Source organism: Neomonachus schauinslandi, chromosome 9 (genome assembly GCF_002201575.2).
Source record: "Neomonachus schauinslandi chromosome 9, ASM220157v2, whole genome shotgun sequence".
Lineage (NCBI taxonomy): Eukaryota > Metazoa > Chordata > Mammalia > Carnivora > Phocidae > Neomonachus > Neomonachus schauinslandi.
This window is the reverse complement of record NC_058411.1, coordinates 122,797,438-122,813,489: the sequence shown is the minus strand read 5'-3', so window position 1 is coordinate 122,813,489 and position 16,052 is coordinate 122,797,438. Positions and strand designations below refer to the sequence as shown.

The 16,052-nt window shown below is 59.4% G+C and overlaps 1 protein-coding gene across 2 annotated transcripts in view; it reads right to left on the bottom strand.

Annotated features, from left to right (window-relative positions):
• Positions 1-2,055: 2,055 nt before the first annotated feature.
• The window catches only part of APBA2 (amyloid beta precursor protein binding family A member 2), a 73,472-nt gene continuing 59,475 nt past the window's right edge, over positions 2,056-16,052 (bottom strand). For both annotated transcript variants that reach the window (XM_021680490.2, XM_021680491.2), the window contains 5 exons: positions 15,322-15,501; positions 14,149-14,361; positions 12,705-12,824; positions 4,760-4,900; positions 2,056-2,274 (listed from right to left, as the gene is read on the bottom strand). In XM_021680490.2, the coding sequence (XP_021536165.1) occupies positions 2,203-2,274; positions 4,760-4,900; positions 12,705-12,824; positions 14,149-14,361; positions 15,322-15,501 (726 nt within the window). In that variant the 3' untranslated portion in view covers positions 2,056-2,202. The remainder of the gene's footprint in view (positions 2,275-4,759; positions 4,901-12,704; positions 12,825-14,148; positions 14,362-15,321; positions 15,502-16,052) is intronic.

The window sequence follows — 16,052 nt, the reverse complement described above, 5'->3', positions numbered from 1 at the left end:
GGACAGAGAGGCAGAGAGCCCGTGTGTGCCTCTGAAGACCAGGTGTCAGGCGGCCGCCAGGGAGTGTGAGGCACCTGCGGCTGGCCAGCCATGTCTCCGAACATCGTTCCAGAAAAGGGCAGGGCCTGTGGGCTGGGAGGCAGAGGGCGGGTGCCCGCCAGGGCTGGCCCACAGCTGCCCCCCTCCAAGCATGTGACATCCGAGGCTTCCCGGAGGAATGCAGGCCACTGGCTCAGAGCAGTCTTTCATTTGGATTTTTTCTTTGAATCATTCGGTAGGACCCGCCACCCCACCCCCCCACCGCACCCCATGTCATTTGCTAGCCATGGCTTTTGTCTCCGGAGCCTGTTCACCTGCCCTGTCTTGGGCAATGCAGGGACATACCCCTTGGCTCTCTGGAGCTGTCACCCTTTCCCTCCAGCTTGTATTTAGGTGACATTCCCCCTCGTCACCCAAGGGTGTGGGCCATCTTGGGCTAGCTGAGAAGGGCCTTGTCAGTAGCTCATAGCTTGGAGCGCAGATGGATTGTGGGCAGACCAGAGGTGGGTCCTACCAGGCTAAGCTCCCCGGACCAACGCGGGGGGGGCAAACCCCACCCCCGGCCTTCTGATCAAAGCCCACATTCACCCCACCTCCCTACGCCAGGTGACAGGCCACAAAGGACCCTCCAGGTAAGCAGACGCCACTGGGATGGATGGTCCAACTTTGTTTTACAGATACACACGCATATAACTCACCTCTCCTGGAATCACCGAAATTTAAACCAGGAGAATGGCAAGGCTCCTTCTCTCCCTTATTCAGTTAGCAGCCTGTCTCCTCTTTGGGACTGGGAGGGGGCGGGGGGGGGGGGCGGGCCTCACACCGGGTGCTGGAGCACCCACCCTCCGACCTCCCCAGGAAGAGCCCCCCCAAGGCCCCAGACCCGAAGGGGATGCTCTCAGCAAACACAGCACCATTGCAGAGGTACGCGTAAGGCCTCGAGGTGGAGGGAAGTCGGGCATCCATTCCTCCACTAACAAACCAGCCACACAAACCACTTTTCGTCAGGACTTCAGCTTTATTAGTGCTATTAGCGAGTCTTCCTAAGGTCGGCTGCATGCAACACACAGGTCACTCCTTGAATACAGTAATCCTAAAGCTTTAGTTACTGCATGGTAAGGCTTCTTAAGTCACAGTGTATTCTTCAAGGCCGGGGCCAAAAAAAGAGACTTCCAGACAAAAGGACGTCAGTTAACAATGACCTCTAATGAACTGAACTAGACTACGTTTCACCTTATCTACACACGCTTGAATACTGCTCGCGGCGACGCCCGGCTCGCCCAGTGACCTGCTCTCGCCACCAGCGGCCCCGGGAGTGGCAGAGTCTGCCAGAGTGGGTTCGGCGTTTGGGGGGTGGGGGAGCTCGTGTGTGTGTGTGTGTGTGTATACAGAGGATGGAAACAGAGGGCCGCTGCTGCGCTCCGTGTCCCTGGGAGGAGGAGCCAGCGGGCCCCGCCCCCAGGGGGCGGGGAGAGACCGCCAGCAGGGGGCGTGCCCACGCAAGTCCGCGGAGCCTCGGAGCCTCGGGTGAGGACAGGAGCGGTAGGTGCCCGGGCGGGTCACCCGGAAATCCTAAAGTCTGAAGAATGGCTTGTCAAAGTCAAAGTCAAAACCGTGATAGTGTCTAAATAAATATGGAGTTTCCATGTTGTGGCCATCATCTTTTATTTAACTCAGGACCGTCTCCCTTCTGGTTCAGTACAATCACATGTTCCCGGACTTCACTTACAAGTCACATCCCGGGATCCGGGCAGCTGCAGCAGCGCGATCGCCCTCCCCCGAAGCACCCCGAGGGCCCCCCGTCCCGGGAAGGAGCTTGCTGTCCTGGCGGGGCTCCCTTCACGTCCGCTCTCCACGGCTTCAGGGAGGAAAGACACACTCCACACCACACAGCTACAGAGAAACAGCCTTGTCCGTCGCAACGAGAAGACGGGTCAAAATGGGCAAAACACGTGACTGTACTACAGAGATGCTTCCTGTGACTCTCCTTTGATGACGACATCCCCCCTTTTTGTCCAAAAAAAAAAAAGTGGGTGGTGAGGGCACACCCTTCGGAGGAGCCAGTGTCCTTGGGCGGGCTGTGGGGTCAGGGGTCAGATCCTGGGTCCAGCCCTTCGGGCTCCTCTGAACCCAGGCGGGCTGGGCGGTGCAGGCTGGGTGGGCCTAGATGTACAGCGGGGTCTCCTGGCCCGTGAGGAGCCTGAACATGGCAGCAGGCATGGTCTTCATGTGGATCTGTCAACGAGAGACAGGGGCTGAACCGGCTCTCCCACGTTGGCCTCCCATGGCCCCTTGATGCCACCAACGCAAATCCAACACTCCCGCAGCCAGCTCGCTTCGGGACCCCCCTGCGGGTTTTCTGCCCAGTGAGGGAGGAATGACCACCTCGATGGAAGTTTAGAAAGCATTTCGTGGCACGGCAGACTCCTAGCTGGCCTCTCCAAGCAGCTCTCCAGTGGGTTTGGCACACACGTTCAAGTGCTAGTTTTCCCCTCAGCTCAAGCTGACAGCAGAGGGGCATAAAAACCGACTTTTAATTGTGACTACGGTTTGCCCACTCATCTGGGAGCAGGCTGAGGGTGCCTAAGCCTCTGAAACCCTTCCCAGGAAGCCAGGGAACGTGAGGGAGTGTTCTGGGGTCCGAGAACTTGCCCCCCCATTCTTTGGGGGTCAGCAAATGAGCCTTCGGAGCCCGGCCTCACTCTCTGGCTCCAAGGGGCCGGGTACATAAGCAGTGAGGCTCAAGATGGCTCCCCAGGGAGAGTGACCTTGTGCGCCTCCCGCCCCCCCTCCCCACCCCGTGACGGCTCTGGCAGGAAGAGTTAAACCAGTGGAAGCACAGGAGCTGGGCTCTGCTTCTGCTGCTCTGATCTCCTCTTAGTACCCTGCTCCCAGGACTATGCCAGGCTCAGGCCTTGTGGCTCTGGGAGGTCTGGATAGCATGCGTGCGGCGGGCCTCACCCTCCCGGTGCCCAGCAAGAGGTGGTGGGGGGGGGCATGGTGTGGCCGCCCCTCCTCCAGCAAGCAGGTCTCAGGCCCCCGTCTGACCAACCCAGAGAGGGGCCAATCGTGCAGATGGTTTTCACAGTGTCACATGCTCCCGGCTCGCCCCCCCCCCCCCAGGATCTACGTGATCAATTTAGATTTTAATGCCACCATCATCCATGGTGAAGAAGCATGGCTTCTTCCATCAGGAGAACATTCTGTGTCATTCCTCAATCTGAAACCCACCCAAACCTCACATCTTGCTACCAGGGACTGATTTCCCACATGAGCTCAGGGATGCTGGAAGACGGCAGGCAGACACTTCCATCCCCCAGCCACACCCTCGGCTGCCTCTGTGTCTCTTCGAGTACCAATTCGTCTCAGGTCTGAAGACTTGGAAACATTTCTCCTCCACCTGATTGGTTTCTTTGTAGGTGTGAGGCTGATCACCCCAGTGGGGTGGCCGTTTCAAACATCCACTTAGGAAAATTGGATTTTCCTTTCTTTGAAGCCATTTGTAAAAGGAGGCTAATGGCACCTACCTGGCCCCCCTCTTCCCTCTTGAAAGCCAGCCATCTGCCACCACCAATCTCCAGAAAAACAGGCCTCCTCCCCCAGCCTGGCAGTTTCACAAAACACAGAGTAGGCCCCCAGCAAATGTGGCCAGAAGCCGCCTGGGAAACAGCACCCACCCACTCACCCGGGGGCCAAGCTCACCCGCAGTGGTTACAAGATGGAAGCCACACCCTCTCTCCCACCGCCACAGAGCCTGAGCCTGCCACTGCCCTGCTCAGCCCCCCGGGGCCTTCCACAGCCCCGAGAATCAAGTGGGGACTCCCCCCACACTGGGCACCCATGCCCTTTGCAACTGGCCCCTCGGCCGACCCACCTCTGCAGTGGCCTCAGCCTCCCGCGCTTGTCCCGGGGGGACCCTCACCCCATTCGTTCTGACTCCCCCTTCACACGCCCCCACTGCCGCTAACACCCACACACATTGGCGCTGGGGGAGGCCTCCTTCCGGACCCCGGTTCCGCAGACTCTGAGCACCTTACTTCTCACCCCGAATGACCCTGTTCACTTGTGAGTTCCTTGGGGAAACCTGTGCCCCCCCGCTCTGACCCTTGTCCACCTCAAGCTGGCATCGCAGGGATGCCAGAAAGAACTAGAAAAGGAGGAAGTTTAAAGCCAGCGGTGCAGGAAAGGGTGAAGCAGCTCCGTGGGCAGGAAGATGGCAGGAAGCAGGCAGAGGGGCGAACCCCAGCCCAGAGCCTTGTGCCCTGGGGGGTGAGGCCTGCAGTGGGCAGGGCTGCCACAAGGAGCACGCAAGACCCAGTTCCAGAAACGGCGGCCACCACCTTCGCCCTCCTGTCCGCCGCACAGAACCCGAGTGAACAGGCAAAGGCCGCCCGCCGCTCTGCTCATCCTTATCCCCGGCATTCCCTGGGCGAGAGACACAGCCCCGCCGGCTCGGCTGATGCCCAGCGCCCCTTGGAGAGGGAGTGAAGGGCCGAGGTCAAGGTGGGAGCACATGACCAGCACAGGCATGCTCCAAGGTCCCAGCAAGGGCGGGCTCTCCCGAGAAGGAAGGTTTTTCTGGGAAGGGGCCAGTGGCTTTCCCGAGCACCTCCTAGAAGCCCCCTCAGGGGCACGGATGTTGGGCACGGAAATGTAGGGCTCAGAGGGCCCTAGACTCCGGGTCGGACTCCAGCAGGGTGACGACGGGGCGCGGCCTTACCTCTCCGACCGAGTTAGAAAGAGCCTGGACTATCTTCTCATGGGCCGTGGCCACCACACTCTGCCCGTTGATCTCAATGATGCGGTGGCCGACTCGGACGCCTCCTCGCTCTGCGATGCCCCCTCGCATGAGGCTGCAGATCTAGGCAGACACGTGTCAGGTCAGCACGCAAGTCCCCGCCACACCCGCCGGGAGCTCACCACAGTCCCCAAGCAGGAAGCAGGGACATGAATCACACAGAGGGAGAAGCCCACGGGACAAATGCTTCTACGTGCAATCTGCTGACTCACCAACGGGGACGTTCATGATTTGGACTAGGTTAAAAAACACAAGTCAACAGCACGGCCTGTGGGAGAACCTTGCAGGCCCTCCGGGGATCTGCTCCCTGCGCCTCCCCCGCCCGCAGCCCCCAGCCATCCCAGAGCCTCTGTTCCTGCGTCAGGGGAGTGGAGAGGGCTGGTGGTGTGCACAGTGGAAGCACATTCTGGAAGATTCTCCACCAGCCCCATCTGCTCCTCTTACAAGCGAAGAAGTCACTGTTCCCATCTCACAAGGAGGTGATGAATTCACGAGCCGACAACCACAAAGAGTTTGGGAAAATGATGATGAAGGCCCTGAGTTTGTGAAATCCACCCGCGTGTGGAATTCACTAAAGATCCTGACATCAGAAAGGTGTGGACACCCGCCCACCTTTCTCCCACCACAACGGGGAGATGACGGCAGACCCTAGAGGACAAGACTTGCTGGCTCAGGGGAGAAGGTGGGCCGGCTGCACCCCGATGGCTCTGTAGGAGGGATGCTGAAGTCCTGGAGATGCAGTGGCGGGAGCGAACCGAGAGGACACCACGTCCCTCCCCACCACGCTGCTTCCAACAACCCAGTGCAAGGGCAGAAGCAGGTCCAACAGCAGGGACCCTGGGGGTGAGGCTTCCTGAAGGCCCACCCACCGCCGGAGGTCTCCGGTGCACTCTGCCCCGGCACCTGACCCCGGGCACCTCGGCAAGCACTGGCCAGACCCCGGTGGCCCCTTCCCCAGCATCAGCTCAGCAGCCCTGGAGGGCCGCACCCCACCAGCCATGCTGGAGAATGAGGAAGGCCCAGCCCGGAGCCAGGCAGGAGTGGCCTAGGCTGGCTGGGCCCTGTCCCCTGAGTGCCTGGGGCCACCCCACATCATCTAAAGGCCTTGCCGAATTCATGGTGCCTTTGTCCTTACGGTTTCCTTAATTTGAAAACACTGCGATTATGGCTCTTGTCTCATTGAGGATTTGGTCACTTTTTAAGGCATCTTCATACTTGAGAAGGCAGGGGACCCCAAGCCAGAATCAGGAAGGGTGAGTCGGGTCAGCACCCTAAGAGCTCAAGGGTCGGCCGCTGGCAGGAGGCCCAGCCACAGGTGGTGGTCGATGCAGGCAGGACAGCCGAGCCCTTCTGTGCACCTCACTGCTCTTCTCATTCCACGGCAAGGCTCAACATTATCGGGGACCCGCCTCTGTGCCTTGTGGCGAACACCCCCCGGCTGCACCCCCGGGACTCCTGCCTGTGTCAGAGCCACCTCACATCCAAGCCCTGGCCAGGCCTGCTCATTCAGCCTGGGCCTCTGATTTCCAAGGCTGCTGGGGGATGACGCTCCCCTTAGACAGGACGGCTCTCCCCGCTCGCCTACCCCCCCTTCCCTCCCTCAGGACCTGGCGTGGCAACTTTTGAAGCCCAGACAGGCTCAGAAGGCCACTGCCCGCGGGCTGACCCTGGCACCATATGCAGGACTCCCATCTGTCCTTTGTTTTGTGGATTTTTGCCTTGTCACTGATGCCACAGGCCTTTCTCAACCAACCGTGGGGGTCCCTCCCAGCCCTCGGGGTTTCTGTCTTTCCAGTAGGAGACATATGCGCGGCCTGAGGTCACAGTCCCAGGCCACGACTGCCCAGCCAATCAGACTCCTGCCGCAGAGCGGGTCACAGTCCTGGAACCCGAGCACTCGGCTCAAACGGGGCTCACCAGGGGCCGGCAGAGAGAGACAAGCAGGGTGGCCTACCTGACTGCCCCAATTCTCCATACGAGAATTAAGGAGTAACGTCTATTCCTTGTCTGCCCCCCAAACGATTTAAGGGTATTTTGTGCCCACTGTAACTGGCTCTTTGAAGGTCCCGAGGAAGCTGCTTCAGGGTGACCAGGCTCGCTTCCCGGCCTTCCCAAGTGTCAGGCAGGGCCCCATGTGCTCCCAGGCAAAGAAGCTGGGACAGTCCGTAGAAGGTGCAGGCTTGGTTACACCCCTGCTCGCAGCCTCCTCCCTAGTCATTGAAAGTCGGGGAAAGAAAGTGAAGAGGGAGCAGGACATGCGGCTTTGCCCCTTTAGAGGGAATGACCAGGAGGATGGACCTCGATCCTGGCAGTGACCCCAGCTGGAATCTGGGGGGCAGACCGGGGGAGAGGACAGAAGGGGAGCAGGACATGCTGAGGAGAAAGCTGTGTGCACGCGCACGTGCACACACACACACACACATGGGTCCTGGCCTTCCCGAATGAGGCATGCCCACAGGAACCAGGGCGCATTCCAACCTCACGGGGTGCACTTCTGCGGGGGAGAAGGCTGGTCTCCCCGCGGGAGACGTCTTGATTTCTTGAATGGTGGTGTTTTGGAAAGAGAGGAAGGATCCGTTTAGAAACAGCACTAACTGGGTCATCTGGGGCCTGTCTGCAAACTAATGCATTGTACTTTGGGTGTAATGGAGCTGAAAATGGAAAAAGCACTTGTGCAAGACTAACTCAGATGTCAGCAAACTTTTCCAGGGGATTCAGGGGAACTTGGCCGCGTGGCACCACATTGTTGGGAGGCACAGCAGTCCCTGCAGTCTTAGTGAGAGGAGAGAAGAGCGGGCCCACCACCGAGGCCATAAGCAGGGCCCCGTGTACACTTACGTAGGTTACTAACGCCCCGGGCCTTAGATACAAACACATCGGCCTCTGCACCGCTCACAAATGCTGTGAAGTCCGTGCACACACTCGCCCCCTGGCCCCTTGTACAAGCATCTGATGATGGGCCATGGGAGTGTGAGCATGCTCTTCACAACAGCTGGCCTCAGGCCCAATCCCTGCTCTGCCGCTTCCCAGCTGGAAGCCTTGGGGCAAGTTCCTTGACCTCCCTGTTCCTTCATCCTCTGTGAAATGGTAACAGAAAATGCCATTCCCTAACTGGACCAGCCTTGCAGACACCAGCTGCCCAGGGATGCCCGAAGCTTGTGGGAAGAGCTTCCCCATGGGGTGGCCTTCATTTCCTGGTTCCTAGAACTGATCGATGGATTGACACCCCAGACAGATGGACCAGGGGGCCTAGGAGTATTTGCAACGATGAAACTAGGCAGACTGGAAAAACAGAAGTCCTGCACACCATGTTTACTGCAGCATGATTCACCACCATCAAGAGGCGGGGGCAACCCAATGTCCACTGATGGATGAATGGACAAATGAAATGTGGTCTAGTCACACAAGGGAATATTATTCAGCCCTGAAAAGGAATGAAATCCTGACACAGGCTAAAAGGTGGATGGACCTTGAGGACATTATGCTGGGAGTTAAATAAGGCCAGTCTCCAAAGGGCAAGTACTGTCTGATTCCACTTATGTCTATGAGGCACCTAGAGTGGTCAAGTTCAGAGAGACAGAAGGTACAATGGTGGCTGCCAAAAGCTGGGCTTGGGAGAGACGAACAGGGAGTCGGTGTTTGATGGGCGCAGAGTTTCCCTTGTGCACGATGAAGACTTCTCGAGAGGGCTGCACAACATACTGGACGCTTGAAAATGGTTAAGATGGTAAATGTTAATTGATTTTACCACAACTGAAACAGACAAAAGAAGAAACAGATGTCCCAGGAGAGAGCTGGGCCTGAAAGAAAAGGGAGTGAGGGAGGCCGATTCCAAAACGGAACACAGCTTCTTAGCCACGCGGGTCTGTTGTTCTGGAGAAAAGACAGGCCGCGCTAAGCTCCAGGAGGAGGCCGAGGCCCAGGCTAGCACCTCCCCCAAACACACACGGGTGTGTGCACACACAGGTACGCAATACGTGCACATGCATGTGCACACCCCCGTACGTACGCACATACACGTGTGTGCACACTAACAGCTGTGCAGAGGACCCTCCCTCTCTCCTCTCACGTGACAGCACCCAGATTTCCGCAGACGCCCCCACGCTGGGACCACTCACCCTGCACACGGACGACGGCCACCTGCCACGGGAAAAGCTTCTGCAGCGATCAGGCAGAAAACCGCGGGGGCTGTGCCCAGGAGCTAACGAATGCCATCTCCTAGCCAGGCGACCTGCCACCCTCCGGCCCTGCTGTGGTCAGGCGGGGTGGAGGGGCTCCCAGGAGCCAGGACTCCACGTGGGGCTCGGCGAGGGTCGAAGGGGACCTCTGAGAGCCTCACGGGCACTGGGGACAAGGAGGCCGGTGGTCATGAGTGAGGTGCCAGCCAGGGGACACTCCACTATTGCAGGCGGCAGGGGACCACAGGGGAGGGGACGGTTACCAGGCCAGGCCCCTCTGGGGAGGCTGAGTGGGCTGGAAGCCGAGGTCGGACCTGACCACGCTGTGAGGGGCGAAGCCTAGCTCTTGTGTCCCCAGAGCCAGCCCTTGGTCAGGAAGAGCCAGCACCCCCCGGCCTCCTAAATGTTCTCCCAAACACACTCCTGCCACTGCCACGAGGCCCCCGCTGAGCGACGGAGCCTGTGGCCTTCATCAGCCGCCACAGACGCTGGGACACGGCCTGAGCAGCGGCTGTGGGCGCAGCTGCCTGGTACCAGGGCCTCCGAGCTCCCCGGGGGCCTGATCTTTGCAGCCGCCTGCGCCGCTTTCTGGGCCGGGGGGGGGGGGGGTGTTGCAGCAGGAGAATCCATGCAGATTCACTTGCTTTATCTAAAACCCTCCCTGGCGCTCTCAGGGCCAGCTGCCACATACTGGGGAGGACATCCCAAGAACCACCGCAGCCCCCAGCTCTCTGCGACCACCCCCCACCCCCGCTGCCTCTCATCCAATGTCGCCCCCAGGCCCCAAGCTGCACACACACCCTGGACCCGTGGCGGAGGCACCAAGAAGTGACCAGCACTCTGCCTCAGGACTCTTGTCGGGGCGTCTGAGACCCGGGAGGCACGGCCCAGGCGATGCTGTCTGCAGAACCGGGTATCATTTCCCCCCAGCTCTGAGACCCCCAAAGCCTAGATCTGCTGCTGCCTTTATCCCCACACCTGCCAAACCTTCCGAGAAGCACCTCTGCCCTCCTCACCGCCCTCAGCCTCGCAGCCACTGACATGGACCAGCGTGCCCGTCCCCACCTGCAGAGGCCACCCCCCTTCACCTCCCCAGGAGAGCCCCCTCGTCAGCCACCTTGCCTTCTTCCCGCTGCCTCAGAAGGAAGGCTCACGTGTCCCCTCAGACCCCCCTGCACCTGTCCCGCACCGCTGCTTCCCCAGGGACGGCGTCCCCATCCTCTCCTGCTTGCCTTAACTTAGCCCCGCTCCTTCCTTGTCTCTGTCCCCTGCCTTCTCTCCCTCAGTCCCAGATGGCCTCCCTGGCTGTGGGCCCCGGGGCGAGTTACTGAACCTCTGTGTGTGGCAGTCGCCTCCTCACGAGTAGCCATGCTCCTCCTTGGGCCCTTGTAATTAGACAAGCCGAAGAGAGGCAGGGGTTTGGGGAGGAGGCGGCACCGGGCTTGTCCTGGGCTCACGGTCCCGCACGGGAGCCTGGGAGGGCGGCACTTCTGAAGGAGCAGCATGGCTCCCAGGCAGGCCCTGGGGGAGGGCTTAGCACGTGGGAGGCAGGTCAGAAGGCCCCTCCTAGCGCCTCCCTGCGCATGGGGCCCGTGCTCATCCCACAGTGCTCACAGCTGCTGCAGCCAGAGACCCCGGGTGATTTATTTTTGCAGAGCCCCTAGGGCAGCTACTTGTGCCCCGGGCACGTGCGTATGCAGACGGGCTGGGTAGGGCAGGGCCAGGCCACACCACCACCCAGCCAGCTCCTGGGACAGATGCACTGACCTGGACAGAAGTCCCCCAGGGGATGCAGACAACCTAGCTGGGCCCCCATGCCCGGGTGCAAGTGCCAAGGGGCCTTTCTCCTCTGCAGAATCCAGGCCCGGGGGGCCTTCTTTAAATGTCTCCATGTACTTTATGGATTTTCTCTGTTAATCTTCACAACCACATTTTGAGGAGAGCCCAGAGAGGTGAAGTGACCCGCCCAGGGTCACACGTGTAGCTAGGAAGGTTTGGCCAACACTGGCTAGATGCCCCCACACCCTTTCCCTCTTTGTCACAGGCACCAGATGGCCACCTTCCCAGCCTGCCCTATGTTTTGTGGGGCGTGGGACTGAGTCCTGTGCGGGCAAGTGAGCTGTGGCCAGAAATGGCAAGGGCCACACCTGGGTCCCTATCTCCCTGTAGCTGCCAGCCAGTCACAGAGCAGCTAGTGGGGGCCTCCAAAAGCCAGGTGAGGGCACGACGGGGCCCGAGTGGTTCTGTGGAGCAAAGACCCCCCCCCAGTGGACTGTGACCCGAATGAGAAACCAACTCTTAGCATGCTGAGATTTGGAGAACACTTGTTAAAGCAGCAAGGGCGCACTAACCCAGAAGGGACAGAAATGGCCCTGGGACTCTCCCCAGCTCCACGTACTTCTCCACACTTCTGTACCAGATAGCAACAGGGAAAATTTTGACTCGTTTGCAGTTGTCTTTCTAGAATGTTCTCCCATTGTCTCTCTTCTGTGCTCATGGGCAGGCATCCATATCCCCCCTCCTCTGACACGACTCCCACCTACTGAACCTCTTCCTCAGTTCTTTAATACTCAAAGCTGGCTTAAGCAATCTGGAAGTGACTGGCCTCGCCTCTTCTGTCCTCCGTCTGTGGCCGCGTCTTTGCCCACTGGGACCTTTGCACGGGGGATGACCAAGGAAACAGATTCACTCCAGCCAAACATGGGTCAAAGAAAAGGCAGGAACTCTGGGGGCGCCTGGGTGGCTCAGTCGTTAAGCGTCTGCCTTCAGCTCAGGTCATGATCCCAGGGTCCTGGGATCGAGCCCCGCATCGGGCTCTCCGCTCAGCAGGAAGCCTGCTTCTCCCTCTCCCTCTCCCCCTGCTTGTGTTCCCTCTCTCGCTGTGTCTCTCTGTCAAATAAATAAATAAAATCTTTAAAAAAAAAAAAAAAAAAAGAAAAGAAAAGGCAGGAACTCTGGGGGCGCCTAGGTGGCTCAGTCAGTTAAGCGTCTGCCTTCAGCTCAGGTCATGATCCCAGAGTCCTGGGATCGAGCCCCGCATCGGGCTCCCTGTTCGGTGGGAAGCCTGCTTCTCCCTCTCCCACTCCCCCCTGCTTGTGTTCCCTCTCTCGCTGTGTCTCTCCCTGTCAAATAAATAAATAAATTCTTTAAAAAAAAAAAAGAAAGAAAAAGAAAAGGCAGGAACTCTGAACTGAGAGCTTTGGCCTGAGGAACGGGCACAGATGTTTGGGCAGACCAACACTCACTCGAGCCCAGAATCACCTCCTCCTGGAAGCCCTCCTGCTTCCTCAGTGCCTACACAGTGCAGGCACCTCACGGATGGCTCTGAATGGGTGAATGAATGAGTGAATGAGTGGATATCTGTTGAGCACAGAGTCAGATGTTGCCATTGGCCAGATGTGTCCAGACTGCAGTGGTTGGAACAGCCATCACGGGGACAAGGGTGCTTCGAGCAGGGCTGGAGGGACCCATTCCTTGGCCACGCACCAGCCCTCCCGCCCTGGCCAGGCCTGCCCCGGGAAATGCTCAAAGCTCCTGCCCAGCTGTGCCCACCCGCCAGGGCCTGTGCTGTCAGACAGAAGCGGCTGCAGGGGCAGGGGGGTGGAGACCACCCCCCACCTCGCCAGCCCCCTGCATCCAGGCCCACACATGCACGGTGGAGGTGGCCGAGGAGGAGAGGGCAGACTCACGATCCCGTTCTGCACGCTGAAGCCCAGCTGGTACTTGAGGTCCGGCCGCTTGATGAGGACCGTGGTGACCGGCGGACAGCTGACAATGTTGAGCTTCACCTGCGTCTGGTTCTTCAGACCCTGCAGGACGGGGCAGGCATCACAGGGAGCCTTGGATGCCACCTACGAGCACAAGCTCACAGGCCCAGACTGAGGGTGAGTCAGCTGGCAGGGCGGGGGCCCTGGGTGCCAGGGAACGGCTCCGGTGGGTCAGCCACCTCTCGGCCTCCACGTCCCTCCGTGCGACCCGTGTGCGGGTGGCTGGCTACCCCGGCTGGGTGGGTGCCGTCTGAGCCAGGTAAAACCACGCACAGCCAGAGGCCGGGCCCTGTGCACCACGGTGCATGACCAATGGGACAGCACCAGGGTCACCCTCAGAGGGTCATGGGAGGGGCCCTCCCCACGCTGGATGCAGGAGGAGCACCTTCTGTTTGGAAGGACCACGGGGAAGCCTTCCTCAAAATAAAACGTGTTAATGGCAGGGGTGGGGACGGGGAGCGAGGGGCTCAGTGAAAATCTGTAAGCAAGAGGATCTAGAGTCCACAGCAAGCCTGGGCCAACTGGAGCCAACGGCGACCTCAGGGCGACCTGTGACTGTCAGTGGGCGCCCCAGGCCACGGTTGTGAGGTGAGGTCCAGGCGGACCAAGCCTCTGGCACTGCGGGCTGAGGCCTTTGTCGTGTCTACCGTCCAGCTTCCCAGGCGGTCACCCATCAGGCAGATGCTCTGCTGGGCTGGCTCTGGCCCCGAGAATGCCCTTCATCTGTCAGGCTGACAGGCGTGTCCTCCAGCACCAAGACCACAGCGGGGGAGGGGGGATCAAGCCACAGGGGGCTGGGGGCAGGATGCAGACAGAAGGCCCCGGGGCGGCCCCCAAGCAGGCAGAGCCCACTGTCCGGAGACCCTGGACAGAGCAAAGGCACAGTTGTGCTAGGCCTCTTGGAGCGGCCTCTTGGAGCAGCTTTCTGCCCTGAGGTTCTTCTAGAGCTGGGGCAACCAGGCGTGAAGAACCCCCAGCAGGGACCGGCAGCTCAGCATCTCCCAAAGCTGCAAGCTCACAGGCCAGATGGTCAGAGCGGCCTCCCTGCTCTCAGACCCATGCAGGGGCCCACCCCTCCCCGTGCGCCCAGGAAACGGGACTCTCGGTGCTAACCTGTGAAATTCCCATGCACACCGGGTCACCCTATATCTGGGGGTCCTCAGCCCTTGCCTGGGGTCCATGTCACTCAGAACTGGCATCAGTGAAACCAAACGTCCCCTTCTCATCCCCAAGGGCAGCCCGGGTCCTTCTCTGATTTCAGTGCTATGGTATGGTCTTGGGTCTCTCTGGACCTGTTTCCTCACGTGTCAAGGGGGAAAGGACAAGGCAGCGAGAATTAAACAAGGCAGGGGCCCCGCGTGCGCACCTTGATGATGCCCTGGCAGGTGGCGAGGGGCAGCCCCACCAGGCTGGTGCCGTTGATGGACATGATCTGGTCCCCGATGCTCAGCTTCCCCGAGCGGGCCGCCGGGCCACCGTTCATCATATTCGCCAGGATCACCGTGGGCAGGATGGAGCCCCAGCCCGACTCCACCACCACCACGCCCAGGATCTCGCCCTTGTGCTTCTCCAGCTGCAGCTGTAAGGAAATGAGCAGTGAGAGGGGCCCATGATGGGGGCCGGGGGCCTGCGCGCCTAGCCCCTGGCCTCGCCCAGCTCTGGCTCCCAAGCTGGAACCAGGACCACAGACTCCCTCCCGCCTGTGCCCAGCATGGACCCCTCCAGGCCCCAGCACAGAGGCTCCATCGTCCTAGCTCCTGCTGTTCTCACCTCCCACAAACCCATGGAAGCGAGAAGAATGTTAGACTCCAGGGCTCACATCTGCCCCCAGCTTTTGCTCTTACCTAGAAGAGTCCTACCTTCTATCCACCCCAAGGGTCACTCTCTCAGAAAGCTGCCTGTCATTCATTCAGCAAGAAGCCAGGCATATTCATTCATTCATTCATTCATTCATTCATTCATTCAACAAGCAGTCTGATTATTCCTTCATTCACTTCTTTACAAGCAGTCAGGGTATGGGTCATCTGCAGGGTATCTGCTCCCGTGTCTTAGGAGGACATTCCTGCAGATCCCTGAGCAGCACACACTGGGCCATGCTCAGGCCTCCACCTCTGGAAGCTTTGAAACTCCCCTGGGCAGCACACCCAAGTCCCCCGTTTGAAGACGCTTCTCAAATGCTTTTCAGAAACACCTCCTGGGTGCTGAGCTCCAGTAGATGATAACAGTGGCATTAAAAGGCACATTTTCAAGGTCATTAAGACTGATTGTAATCAGCTCCTTTGTTACAACAACACCTCATTTCACACCCAAGTGCTCAGCTCCGAAGGCAGGAGCAAATGTACATTCTGGGCAGCACGTCACTCTGCTGTGAGGATGGGGATCTGCGTGAGGGCCCTTTGAGGGCTCGCTCTCGTGTCCTCTCCCAGGGAGCTGCTCTGGGGCATCGCCGGGCGGCTCTGGTCTGCAGGGGCTCAGCGTGGGTGGCAAAGGCCACTGCAGCGTGGCATCCCGTGGCCCGCCCACGATGCACGTGGCTCACCTCCTTGCAGTTCTCGGAGTTGGAGAAGTGGATGAGGTCGTCATTGTACATCTCCTGGGTGTTGATGATGTCGCTGTACTCTTTCTGGCTCAGGTCTTCGGGGTTGATGCCGTTGGCGCGCAGGAACTCCTGGTAGGCCACGCTGAAGGCCTGGCCGATGGACTGTGCTATCAGCTGGGCCTGTGGGCAGGGAGAAGCCCACTCGTGACCAGCACAAAACCACAGGCATGCCACGCAGTGCAGAGAGGAGGGGCCGTGGCCGGGCTGGGCGCAGGGTGCACACGTAAGTCTGCAGTGGGCCCTTGCCCGGGCTTAAAGGAACAAGAGAGAAACTGCAGGCTCTCCTCTGGTGATAGCTGTCTTCCCGCCAACACCCCACAGTCGGCCGCCATGGGGTGAGCCTCTCTGCTGCTTTGTACCCAGCAGGGCCTGGTCCTGACTGCTCCCGCCAGAGCCGTTTCCATCCCCAACCATCCAGGACAAAGCACAGTTTCAAATAAAGTCTGGGAAAATTATGAATTGTTTGCTAAATAGCCTATCTTTGTTGTTTTAATTGGTGACTACTCTATTTTCTTTCCACCCACCTTACTCCAAAAGTAGACTTGAGGTGTGTTCTTGGAGGAGGGTCACAGAGACTCTTAGTTGTCTCCCCAACATTTATGTCTCCTTAGCAACAGAACCCAGTGTCAACCGGGGAGGCAGCATGTGTGTCCAGCTGTTCTGGTAGGGGG